General features: G+C 42.6%; 1 protein-coding gene across 3 annotated transcripts in view; it reads left to right on the top strand.

Moving 5' to 3' along the window:
- LOC110491106 (semaphorin-3ab) overlaps nt 1-9,917 on the top strand; it is a 38,177-nt gene extending 28,260 nt beyond the window's left edge. For 2 of the 3 annotated variants that reach the window (XM_036947311.2, XM_090203484.1), the window contains 8 exons: nt 1,299-1,443; nt 4,901-5,120; nt 5,207-5,295; nt 5,416-5,457; nt 6,028-6,185; nt 6,497-6,558; nt 8,050-8,192; nt 8,306-9,917. In XM_036947311.2, coding sequence (XP_036803206.2) covers nt 1,299-1,443; nt 4,901-5,120; nt 5,207-5,295; nt 5,416-5,457; nt 6,028-6,185; nt 6,497-6,558; nt 8,050-8,192; nt 8,306-8,758 — 1,312 coding nt within the window. In that variant the 3' untranslated portion in view covers nt 8,759-9,917. The remainder of the gene's footprint in view (nt 1-1,298; nt 1,444-4,900; nt 5,121-5,206; nt 5,296-5,415; nt 5,458-6,027; nt 6,186-6,496; nt 6,559-8,049; nt 8,193-8,305) is intronic. The other variant, XM_036947312.2, reaches the window with a different exon arrangement.
- Nucleotides 9,918-12,667: the final 2,750 nt, after the last annotated feature.

The raw sequence follows: 12,667 nt of genomic DNA on the forward strand, positions 1-12,667 counted from the left end.
TGCGTCATCAGTAACCTTGGGAAAATCCACTGCATTATTATTAACAGCAGACTGGTACATTTCCTCAATGAAAACAAGGTACTGAGCAAATGTCAAATTGGCTTTTTACCAAATTACCGTACAACAGACCATGTATTCACCCTGCACACCCTAATTGACAACCAAACAAACCAACAAAAAAAAGGCAAAGTCTTCTCATGCTTTGTTGATTTCAAAAAAGCCTTCGACTCAATATGGCATGAGGGTCTGCTAGACAAATTGATGGAAAGTGGTGTTGGGGGTAAAACATACAACATTATAAAATCCATGTATACAAACAACAAGTGTTCGGTTAAAATTGGCAAAAACACACACACATTTCTTCACACAGGGCCGTGGGGTGAGACAGGGATGTAACTTAAGCCTCACCCTCTTCAACATATATATCAACGAACTGGCGTTGTAAATGACTATCGTAGCTGGAAACGGCAGATTTTTTTAATGGAATATCTACATAGGTGTGCAGAGGTCCATTATCAGCAACCATCCCTCCTGTGTTCCAATGGCACATTGTGTTAGCTAATCCAAGTTTATCATTTTAAAAGGCTAATTGCTCATTAGAAAATAATTTAGTAATTATGTCAGCACAGCTGAAAAGTGTTGTTGATTAAAGAAGCAATAAAACTGACCTTCTTTAGACTAGTCTAGTATCTGGAGCATCAGCATTTGTGGGTTCGATTACAAAATGGCTAGAAACAAAGAACTTTCTTCTGAAACTCGTCAGTCTATTCTTGTTCTGAGAAATGAAGGCTATTCCATGCGAGAAATTGCCAAGAAACTGAAGATCTTGTACAACGCTGTGTACTACTCCCTTCACAGAACACTGCAAACTGGCTATAACCAGAATAGAAAGAGGAGTGGGAGGCCCCGGTACACAACTGAGCAAGAGGACAAGGCCAGCATCCTGGAGTCACCTCCTCACTGTTGACGTTGAGACTGGTGTTCTGCGGGTACTATTTAATGAAGCTGCCAGTTGCGGACTTGTGAGGCGTCTGTTTCTCATACTAGACACTCTAATGTACTTGTCCTCATGCTCAGTTGTGCACCGGGGCCTCCCACTCCTCTTTCTATTCTGGTTCGGGCCAGTTTGCGCTGTTCTGTGAAGGAAGTAGTACACAGCGTTGTACGAGATCTTCAGTTTCTTGGCAATTTCTCGCATGGAATAGCCTTCCTTTTCAAAATGATTTTCTTTCTCAAACAGTTGACAGTTGATTGAAAGGTAATAATGACTGACACACTATCCCCTCTCTTCCCCACAGTGACGTTCTGAATGGTTCAGCGGTGTGTGTGTACCGCATGCAGGACGTGGTAAGGGCCTTCAAGGGAAACTTCTACCACAAGGAGGGACCACAGTACAAGTGGGCCGAGTTCACAGGAAAGGTCCCCTATCCAAGACCTGGCACAGTAAGTTCTCTACTAATGAGCTGTCATTCCCTGTCCATCATTACTCACCATATTCTGATTCGTCAAGTTAAAGTGGCAAGAAAAAGTACAGTTGAAGTCAGAGGTTTATATACACCTTAGACATATACTTTTAAACTCCGTTTTTAAACTCAGTAATCCAAGTAAAAATTCCCTGTCTTAGGTCAGTTATTTTTTATTTTAAGAATGTGAAATGTCAGAATAATAGTAGAGAGAATGATTTATTTCAGCTTTTATTTCTTTCATCACATTCCCAGTGGGTCAGAAGTTTGCATACACTCAATTAGTATTTGGTAGCATTGCCTTTAAATTGTTTAACATGGGTCAAACCTTGCGGGTAGCCTGCCACAAGCTTCCCACAATAAGTTGGGTGAATTTAGGCCCATTCCTCCTGACAGAGCTGGTGTAACTGAGTCAGGTTTGTAGGCCTCCTTGCCTGCACATGCTTTTTCAGTTCTGCCCACACATTTTCTATGGGATTGAGGTCAGGGCTTTGTGATGGCCACTCCAATACCTTGACATTGTTGTCCTTAAGCCATTTTGCCACAACTTTGGAAGTATGCTTGGGGTCAATGTCCATTTGGAAGACCCATTTGCGACCAAGCTTTAACTTCCTGACTGATGTCTTGAGATGGTGCTTCAATATATCCACATAATTTTCTTTCCTCATGATCCCAATCTATTTTGTGAAGTGCACCAATCCCTCCTGCAGCAAAGCACCCCCATAACATGATGCTGCCACCCCCGTGCTTCATGGTTGGGATGTGTTCTTCAGCTTGCAAGCCTCCCCCTTTTCCCTCCAAACACAACAATGGTCGTTATGGCCAAATATTTATATTTTTGTTTCATCAGCCCAGAGGACATTTCTCCAAAAAGTACAATCTTTGTCCCCATGTGCTGTTGCAAACCGTAGTCTGGCTTTTCATGGCGGTTTTGGAGCAGTGGCTTCTTCCTTGCTGAGCGGCCTTTCAGGTTATGTCGATATAGGACTCGTTTTACTGTGGATATAGATACCTTTGTACTGGTTTCCTCCAGCATCTTCACAAGGCCCTTTGCTGTTGTTCTGGGATTGATTTGCACTTTTTGCACCAAAGTACATTCATCTCTAGGAGACAGAACGTGTATCCTTCCTGAGCGGTATGACAGCTACATGGTCCCATGGTGTTTATACTTGCGTACTATTGTTTGTACAGATGAACGTGGTACCTTCAGGCGTTTGGAAATTGCTCCCAGGGATGAACCAGACTTCTGGAGGTCTACAGTTTGTTTTCTGAGGTCTTGGATGATTTCTTTTGATTTTCCCATGATGTCAAGCAAATAAGAACTGAGTTTGAATGTAGGCCTCAAAATATATCTACAGGTACACCGCCAATTGACTCAAATTATGTCAATCAGCCTATCAGAAGCTTCTAAAGCCATAACATCATTTTCTGGATTTTTACAAGCTGTTTAAAGGCACAAACAACTTAGTGTATGTACACTTCTGACCCACTGGAATTGTGATACAATGAATTATAAGTGAAATAATCTGTATGTAAACAATTGTTGGAAAAATTACTTTTTTATTAATTGTTGGAAAAATTACTTTTTATGTGTGGAGTGGTTGAAAAACAAGTTTTAATGACTCCAACCTAAGTGGATGTAAACTTTCGACTTCAACTGTATGTGAACCCTTTGGATTTACCTGGATTTCTGCATACATTGGTCATCAATGTTGATCTGATCTTCATCTTAGTCACAACAATAGACAAACATTCTGTGCTTATACACACAAATTATTGTATTTTTCTTGTCTATATTGAATATACTGTATAATTGAAACATTCAGTGTAGGTTGGAAAAAGTATGTGAACCCCTAGTCTAATGACTTCTCCGAAACCTAATTGGAGTCAGGAGTCAGCTAACCTGGAGTCCAATCAATGAGACGAGATTGGAGATGTTGGTTAGAGCTGCCTTGCCATATAAAAAACACTCACAAAATTTGAGTTTGCTATTCACAAGAAGCATTGCCTGATGTGAACCATGCCTCAAACAAAAGAGATCTCAGAAGACCCAAGATTAAGAATTGTTGCCTTGCATAAAGCTGGAAAGGGTTAGAAAAGTATCTCTAAAAACCTTGATGTTCATCAGTCCCCAATAAGAAAAATTGTCTATAAATGGAGAAAGTTCAGCACTGTTGCTACTTTCCCTAAGAGTGGCCATCCTAAAAAGATGACTGCAAGAGCACAATGCAGAATGCACAATGAGGTTAAGAAGAATGCTAGAGTGTCAGCTAAAAAGACTTACAGAAATCTCTGGAACACGCTAACATCTCTGTTGACGAGTCTACGATACGTAAAACAGTAAACAAGAATGTTGTTCATGGGAGGACACCACGAAAGAAGCCACTGCTGTCCAAAAAGAATCCATTGCTGCAAGTCTGAAGTTTGGATGTTCCACAGCGTTACTGGCAAAATATTCTGTGGACAGATGAAACTACAGTTGAGTTGTTGGAAGGAACACAACACCATGTGTGGAGGAAAAAAGGCACAGCACATCAACAACTGTAAAGTATGGTGGAGGGAGCATCATGGTTTGGGGCTGTTTGCTGCCTCATTGCCTTGACAGCTTGCTATCATCGACGGATAAATGAATTCTCAAGTTTATCAAGACATTTTTCAGGATAATATTAGGCTCTCTGTCCGCCAATTGAAGCTCAACAGAAATTGGGTGATGCAACAGGACAATGACCCAAAACACAGAAGTAAATCAACAACAGATTGGCTTCAACAGAAGAAAATATGCCTTCTGGAGTGGCCGAGTCCTGACCTCAAACCGATTGAGATGCTGTGGCATGACCTCAAGAGAGTAGTTCACCAGACATTCCAAGAATATTACTGAACTGAAACAGTTTTGTAAAGAGAAATGGTCCAAAATTCCTCCTGAACATTGTGCAGGTCTGATCTGCAACTACAGAAAATGTTTGGTTGAGGTTATTGCTGCTAAAGGAGGGTCAACCAGTTATTAAATCTAAGGTTTCACTTTTTCCACCCTGTAAATGTTTACACGGTGTGTTCAATAAAGACATGAAAGCGTGTTATTGTTTTTGTGTTAGTTTAAGCATACTGTGTTTGTCTATTTGTTTTAACCTAGATGAAGATCAGATCAAATTTTATGACCAATTTATTCAGAAATCCAGGTATTTCCAAAGGGTTCACATACTTTTTCTTGCCACTGTATACTGAATGTAGCTGGGAATGAGGCTCTCTACCAGTCAAAATTAAGGAATACAAGCACTATCTTTGACCCAACTCAAGCTCAACAAATATTCTAGTCCAAAGGCACAACTTTTTACAACTCTTTTTTTTACAACTTTAACCATGTTTTGCCCAACTCTTTCCATTTCATTGAATGCTTGATGCCAATGCAGCTCTCCCTATCTCTCTCCCTCTCCCTTCAGTGTCCCAGCAGTACATACGGTAGCTACAGCTCCACCCGGGAGTACCCTGATGACGTCATCTTCTTCAGCCGTACCCACCCTCTGCTGCAGGAAGCAGTGCTGCCGCAGGGAGGGCGCCCTCTGTTGGTCAGGGTGGGAGTGCACTACAAATTCAGCCGACTGCTCGTGGACCGAGTAGAGGCAGTGGACGGACAGTATGACGTCCTGTTCATTGGCACAGGTGTGGGGATAGGTTTTGTGTATGTGTGCGTGCACGTGAGTGTGTGTTTGAGTACAGTACAAGCAGGAGTGTCCTCTGTGTTGCAGACTCAGGCCAGGTGCTGAAGTCTATCCCCCTCCCTAAAGAACACGGTGTCACCCAGGAGGTCACCCTGGAGCAGCTGCAGGTCTTCCAGGTACAAGTTTGTTGTATCCTTTCTTTGACAAATCTGTAGTTTTAGATCATTTTTTGACATATCTGTAGTTTCTTCTGTTGTCTGGTTTACCCTAACACCTTTTCCCCTCTCCCGCCACAGCACAAGTCACCTGTGACTACCATGACACTGTCCAAGAAAAAGGTAAGAATGATGCACATATATACCCTCCCCCCCAAACACACACAAAGCTCCCCATCTTATATCTCCAAGAAGAGCTTAATCATTAGTTGCTATGGTAACCACAGGGCGATGAGGAATCCCACTGGGCACAGACGCCAATCCAACGTCTATTCCATGTTAGTCCAAAGTAATTTAATTGAAATGACATGGAAACAACTTTGATTTAACCAGTTTTTGCCTAGTGGGCTGGTGCACATTGAGATGATGAATCTACATAAACACACGTAAACATGCTCTGTAGCAGTCAGTCTCAGTCGTGTGTGAATTTGGAAAGTGTGAATCATCGAAAGCATAATTCCTGAAATAACTGACGGTTGTGGCATTTGCTCTCTCAGCCATTTTATAATGATGTGTTTTTCTTCTATATTTTCTTTTTTCTTTTTGTGTGTTTGTGGGTGTGTGTGTGTGTGTGTGTGTGTGTGTGTGTGTGTGTGTGTGTGTGTGTGTGTGTGTGTGTGTGTGTGTGTGTGTGTGTGTGTGTGTGTGTGTGTGTGTGTGTGTGTGTGTGTGTGTGTGTGTGTGTGACTACAGCAGTGGCTGTTTGTGGGTTCTGCGGAGGGTGTGGCCCAGTTGGCTATGTTCCAGTGTGAGCTGTACGGCCAGTCCTGCACTGAATGCTGTCTAGCCAGAGATCCCTACTGCACCTGGGACGGACACGCCTGCAGCACCTTCATGCCCATTGCACGCAGGTGGACACGCTTAGCTCACACGCAACCCAGACTTATAATCCAACACTTACTGTATATCTAGCTAGCACTTCACACAGTTACAGTATAGAACTACAGTATAAACTAAACATGAATAAACATGCTGTTAAAATAGAGAGGAAAATAAAGTTGTAAGTTTAAGTCTATGACATGCCAGCTCACTCTCATATACTCAGTACCCACTCGTCCAATACATGTCTATGTAGCTATAGGCCTGCCCTACTCATAAATGCTCACATTTAGTGCATACTTTTATCTAACATTATGTCTTTTTTGGTTTCCTCACATCGAAGGAGGAACGCTCGCCAGGTTGGTGATGAGGAGGACCCTCTGACACAGTGTGTCAGACAGGGAGGTGAGCAGAGACTGTCAGAAGCCGCAACCCCACAGACATACAGTACCAGTCAAAAAGTTTGGACACACCTTCTCATTCAAGGGTTTTTCTTTATTTGCACTATTACCTACAGTGTAGAATAATAGGGAAGTCATCAAAACTATGAAATAACACATATGGAATCATGTAGTAACCAAAAAAAGAGTTAAATAAATCCAAATATATTTAATATTTGAGATTCTTCAAAGTAGCCACCCTTTTCCTTTATGACAGGCATTCTCTCAACCAGCTTCAAGAGGAATGCTTTATCAACCGTCTTGAAGGAGTTCCTATATATGCTGAGCACAGCGGTCCAACTCATCCCGAATCATCTCAATTGGTTTGAGGTTGGGTGATTGTGAAGGCCAGGACATCTGATGCAGCACTCCAACACTCTCCTTCTTGGTCAAATAGCCCTTACACAGCCTGTAAAGTGTGTTTTGGGTCATTGTCCTGTTGAAAAACTAATGATAGTCCCACTAAGTGCAAACTAGATGGGATGGTGTATCATTGCAGAATGCTGTGGTAGCCATACTGGTTAAGTGTGCCTTGAATTCTAAACAAATCACTGACAGTGTCAACAGCAAAGCACCCCCACACTATCACAACTCCATGCTTCACGGTGGGAACCACACATGCGGGGATCATCCGTTCACCTACACTCTACTCTGCATCTCACAAAGACACGGCGGTTGGAACCAAAAATCTCAAATTTGGAGTCATCAGACTAAAGGACAGTTTTTCACCGGTCTCATGTCCATTGCTCATGTTTCTTGGCTCAAGCAAGTCTCTTCTTATTATTAAGAAGTAACTCTGGGTCTTCTTTTCCTGTGGAGGTCCTCATGAGAGCCAGTTTCATCATAGCACTTGATGGTTTTTGCAACTGCACTTGAAGAAACTTTTAAAGTTCTTGAAATGTTCCGCATTGACTGACTTTCATGTCTTAAAGGAATGATGGATTATCGTTTCTCTTTGCTTATTTCAGCTGTTCTTGCCATAGTATGGACTTGGTCTTTTACCAAATAGGGTTATCTTCTGTATACCACCCCTACCTTGTCACAACATTACTGATAGGCTGTAACGCATTAAGGAGGAAAGAAATTCCACAAATGAACTTTTAACAAGGCACACCTGTTAATTTAAATGCATTCCAGGTGATTCCCTCATGAAGCTGGTTGAGAGAATGTCAAGAGTGTGCAAAGCAGTCATCAAAGCAAAGGGTGGCTACTTCTATGAATCTCAAATATAACATTTACTTTGATTTGTTTAACACTTTTTTCAGTTTCTTCATGATTCCATGTGTGTTATTTCATAGTTTTGATGTCTTCACTATTGTTCTACAATATAGAAAATAGTAAAAATAAAGAAAAACCCTTGAATGAGTAGGTGTTCAAACTTTTGACTGGTAATGCATACTAGCTTGGGTTTCTATATAGAGCAGACCTTGTGACAATTTTCTCTGTCTCTGTTCAGCTGGTCTACAGGTGAAAGCAGAGCAGAGAATGATGATGGTTGCTGAGGGTAACAGCACCTATCTGGAGTGCATGCCCAAATCCAGACATGCAGCCGTCACCTGGTACATACAGGCAGGAGAGAACAGCCCTGAGCTGCATCAGGTACATACTGACACACAGGCAGTTACAAACACACACACACACACACACACACACACACACACACACACACACACACGCTGGCCTACACACTCACACTTCTCTCTGTGTTGCAGTTGCAGTCAGGAAAGCAGCTGGTGGTGATTGAGAGAGGTGTTCTGATCCGTCAGGCCGAGACGGGTCATTCTGGCGTGTACCACTGTCAACTGGAGGAGCATGGCTTCCGTTGGACTGCCGTCACCATCCGTCTGAGTGTGTGGAGCCCCTCCCGTGCCCTCTCCTGGTCCCCTAACAACCCCAACCCAAGCCCAGATGCCTTCCAGCCTTGGTACAAGGACGTCATGGCCCTCATCCATCCCAGCAGCCTGGAGAAGCACTGTCAGAGGCTAGGCTTCCGACAACGCCGGAACCGCAACCGCGACCAGGATCAGACCAAGGACACCAACCGGAAGACAGGGGACGGCCCCAGGGGCGAGAGGCACAAACATGGAGGCCGGGGTGGAGGTGGAGGAGGAGGCGGGAGGAAGAGCAGGAGCAAACCCCAGCAGAGGTCTCCACGAAGTGCTTAGATGCTCTACTGCCTAGAACATGCTTTCTTCTGACTTACACCCTCAAACACTGTCTCACTTTCTCAAAGACACACACACACACTAACAAAAACACATATTCATGTAGATTGGGGACATAGGAGGTTCAGTGTGGGCTGGACTCAGAAATGTGAATGTGGTTGTGTAGCGTGTTGTATGAAGGATGCACAGCATGTCCAAGAGACTGGTGAGGAATATATTAAGGCATGAAGAGGACCTGGAAGAATGTGGTGTCTCAGAAGACACACTATGTGAACTTGTCTGAGGAACTGACTGGGTCTGATGTACAGAGGAGGTGAAGCTAGCTGGGATCTGTCCCAACGAAAGACAGAGAGGGAGTCAAAAGGACTCAAGCACGTGAGAGAGACTTATGTGTCTCTGAGGCACAACATTTGTGATTTGTCTTTGATGTTTAATGTAAAAAAAAATCTTATTTAACTATGTGTCGTATTTATTTATGTTTTGAATAAAAAGGTTTGTTTCAGTAGTTGTATAAGGTCAGTTTGATTTAGTAAATGCTCTGTGGTGTTCATCAGGCTTTCAACTCAAGCTTGACTCCACATAACTGGCATCATTGATGCTGGGTGTGTTTGACATTAGTGCATCAGAGGAATTAAAAGGGGGAAATCTGAGTCAAACTTGCAAGACTGCCAAAATGAAATGCAGCAAAGCTAAAGCACTTCTAATGCTGTAGGAAAATAAACTTTAGTTTTATGTTCTGGAGCAGCTGCATAAAAGCAGAGAGAGACAGAGACATTTTTAATGTTGTCAGACTTCTTTACTGAGCAATGTCCTCGCGGCGCGTGTGTGTGTTCTCTGTGTGTGTGTGTGTGTGTGTGTGTGTGTGTGTGTGTGTGTGTGTGTGTGTGTGTGTGTACTTTATTCACTACCTTAAAGTATGATGGAAAGTATTTTATAATGAAACATGTAATGTTGATGCTTTCCTCAAAGACCTTGTTCAGATCCTTCCCTGATTCATTATGCGCTCATGTATTTAATTGTGTAGCGTATATTTATATCTCTGTGCCAATATTTGTTGCATGTGATTTTCCAAATTGACTTTAAAATTAAATCAAATGTTTTCAATTGATCTCTCCCAAGTTAAGGAGACACCCAATGTAAATATAAAATTCTGCCAGTATGTTTTCATACGTTTCCTTTTTGTGCTATAGGAAGCCTGTCAATCAACAAAAGGAGCCATACACGCACACATGCAGTGCATTCGGAAAGTATTCAAACACCTTGACTTTTTCCACATTTTGTTATGATACAGCCTTACTCAAAAATGGATAAACAACTTTTTACAGATCAACAATCTACACACAATACCCCATAATGACAAAGCAAAAACAGGTTTTTAGATTTCTTTGCTAATTTATAAAAAATTAAAAACAGAAGTACCTTATTTACATAAGTACATAAGACCCGTTGCTATGAGACTCGAAATTGAGCTTAGGTACATCCTGTTTCCATTGATCATCCTTGAGATGTTTCTACAACTTGATTGGAGTCCACCTGTAGTAGATTCAATTGATTGAACATGATATGGAAACGCACACACCTGTCTATATGAGGTCCGACAGTTGACAATGCATGTCAGAGCAAAAACCAAGCCATCAGGGTGAAGGAATTGTCCGTAGAGCTCCGAGACAGGATTGTGTCAAGGCACAGATCTGTTTAAGGGTACAAAAAATGTCTGCAGCATTGAAGGTCCCCAAGAACAGTGGCCTCCATCCTTCTTAAATGGAAGAAGTTTGGAAACACCAAGACTCTTCCTTGAAGGAGGTGACCAAGAACCCGATGGTCATTCTGACAGAGATCCAGAGTTCCTCTGTGGAGATGGAAGAACCTTCCAGAAGGACAACCATCTCTGCAGCACTCCACCAATCAGGCCTTTATGGTAGAATGGCCAGATGGAAGCCCACTTGGAGTTTGCCAAAAGGCACCTAAAGAACTCTCAAACCATGAGAAACATGAGTCTCAGGTCTGATGAAACCAAGATTTAACGCTTTGGCCTGAATGAGAAGTGTCACGTCTGGAGGTAACCTGGCGCCATCCCTATGGTGAAGCATGGTAGCGGCAGCATCATGCTCTAGCGATGTTTTTCAGCGGCAGGGACTGGGAGACTAGTCAGGATCGAGGGAAAGATGAACGGAGCATGATACAGAGAGATCCTTGATGAAAACCTGCTCCAGAGCGCTCAGGACCTCAAACTGGGGCAAAGGTTCACCTTCCAAAAGGACAACGACCCCAAGCACACAGCCAAGACAACGCAGGAGTGGCTTCAGGACAAGTCTCTGAATGTCCTTGAGTGGGCCAGCCAGAGCCTGGACTTGAACCGGATCAAACATCTCTGGAGAGACCTGAAAATAGCTGTGCAGCAACGCTCCCCATCCAACCTGACAGAGCTTGAGAGGATCTGCAGAGAAGCATGGGAGAATCCCCCCAAATACAAGTGTGCCAAACTTGTAGCGTCATACCCAAGAAGACTCAAGGCTGAAATCGCTGCCAAAGGTGCTTCAATAAAGTACTGAGTAAAGGTTCTGAATATTTACAGTACCAGTCAAAAGTTTGGACACACTTACTCATTCAAAGATTTTTCTTCATTTTTACTATTTCCTACATTGTAGAATAAAACTATGAAATTACACAATAGGAATCATGTAGTAACCAAAAAAGTGTTCAACAAATCAAAATATATTTTATATTTGAGATTTTTAAAAGTAGCCACTCTTTGCCTTGATGGCAGCTTTGCACACACTTGGCATTCTCTCAACCAGTTTCACCTGGAATGCTTTCCCAACAGTCTTGAAAGAGTTCCCACATATGCTGATAACTTGTTGGCTGCTTTTCCTTCACTCTGCGGTCCAACTCATCCCAAACCATCTCAATTGGATTGAGTTTGGGTGATTGTACAGGCCCGGTCATCTGATGCTGCACTCCATCAATCTCCTTCTTGGTCAAATAACCCTTACACAGCCTGGAGGTGTGTTGGGTCATTGTCCTGTTGAAAAACAACTGATAGTCCTGCTAAGCGCAAACCTGATGTGAGGGCGTATAGCTGCAGAATGATGTGGTAGTCATGCTGGTTAAGTGTGCCTTGAATTCTAAATAAATCACTGACAGTTTTACCAGCAAAGCAGCACCACACCATCACACTTCCTCCTCCATGCTTCACAGTGGGAACCACACATGTGGAAATCATCCGTTCACCTACTCTGCGTCTCACAAAGACACCATGGTTGGAAACAAAAATCTCAAATTTGGACTCAGACTAAAGGACAGATTTCCACCCGTCTCATGTCAATTTCTCATGTTTCTTGGCCCAAGCAAGTCTCTTCTTCTTATTGGTGTCCTTTAGTAGAGGTTTCTTTCCAGCAGTTTGACCATGAAGGCCTGATTCATGCAGTCTCCTCTGAACAGTTGATGTTGAGATGTGTCTGTTACTTGAGCTCTGTGAGGCTGTTAACTCTAATGAACTTATCCTCTGCAGCAGAGGTAGGTAACTGGGTCTTCCTTTCCTGTGGGGGTCCTCATGAGAGCCAGTTTTGTTTTAGCGCTTGATGGTTATTGCAACTGCACTTGAAGAAACTTTCAAAGTTCTTGAAATTTTCCGCATTGACTGACCTCTATGTCTTAAAGTAATAATAGACTGTCGTTTCTCTTTACTAATTTCAGCTGTTCTTGCCATAATGTGGACGTGTCTTTTACCAAATAGGGCTATCTTCTGTATATCACCTTTACCTTGTCAGAACACAACTGGTTGGCTCAAACACATTAAGAAGAAAATAAATTAACTTTTAACAAGGCACACCTGTTAACTGAAATGCATTCCAGGTGACTACCTTGTGAAGCTGGTTGAGAGAATGCCAAGAGTGTGCAAAGCTGTCA

The sequence above is a fragment of the Oncorhynchus mykiss genome, chromosome 16, assembly GCF_057628025.1.
Source record: "Oncorhynchus mykiss isolate SJ-2025 chromosome 16, ASM5762802v1, whole genome shotgun sequence".
Taxonomy (NCBI): Eukaryota; Metazoa; Chordata; class Actinopteri; order Salmoniformes; family Salmonidae; genus Oncorhynchus; species Oncorhynchus mykiss.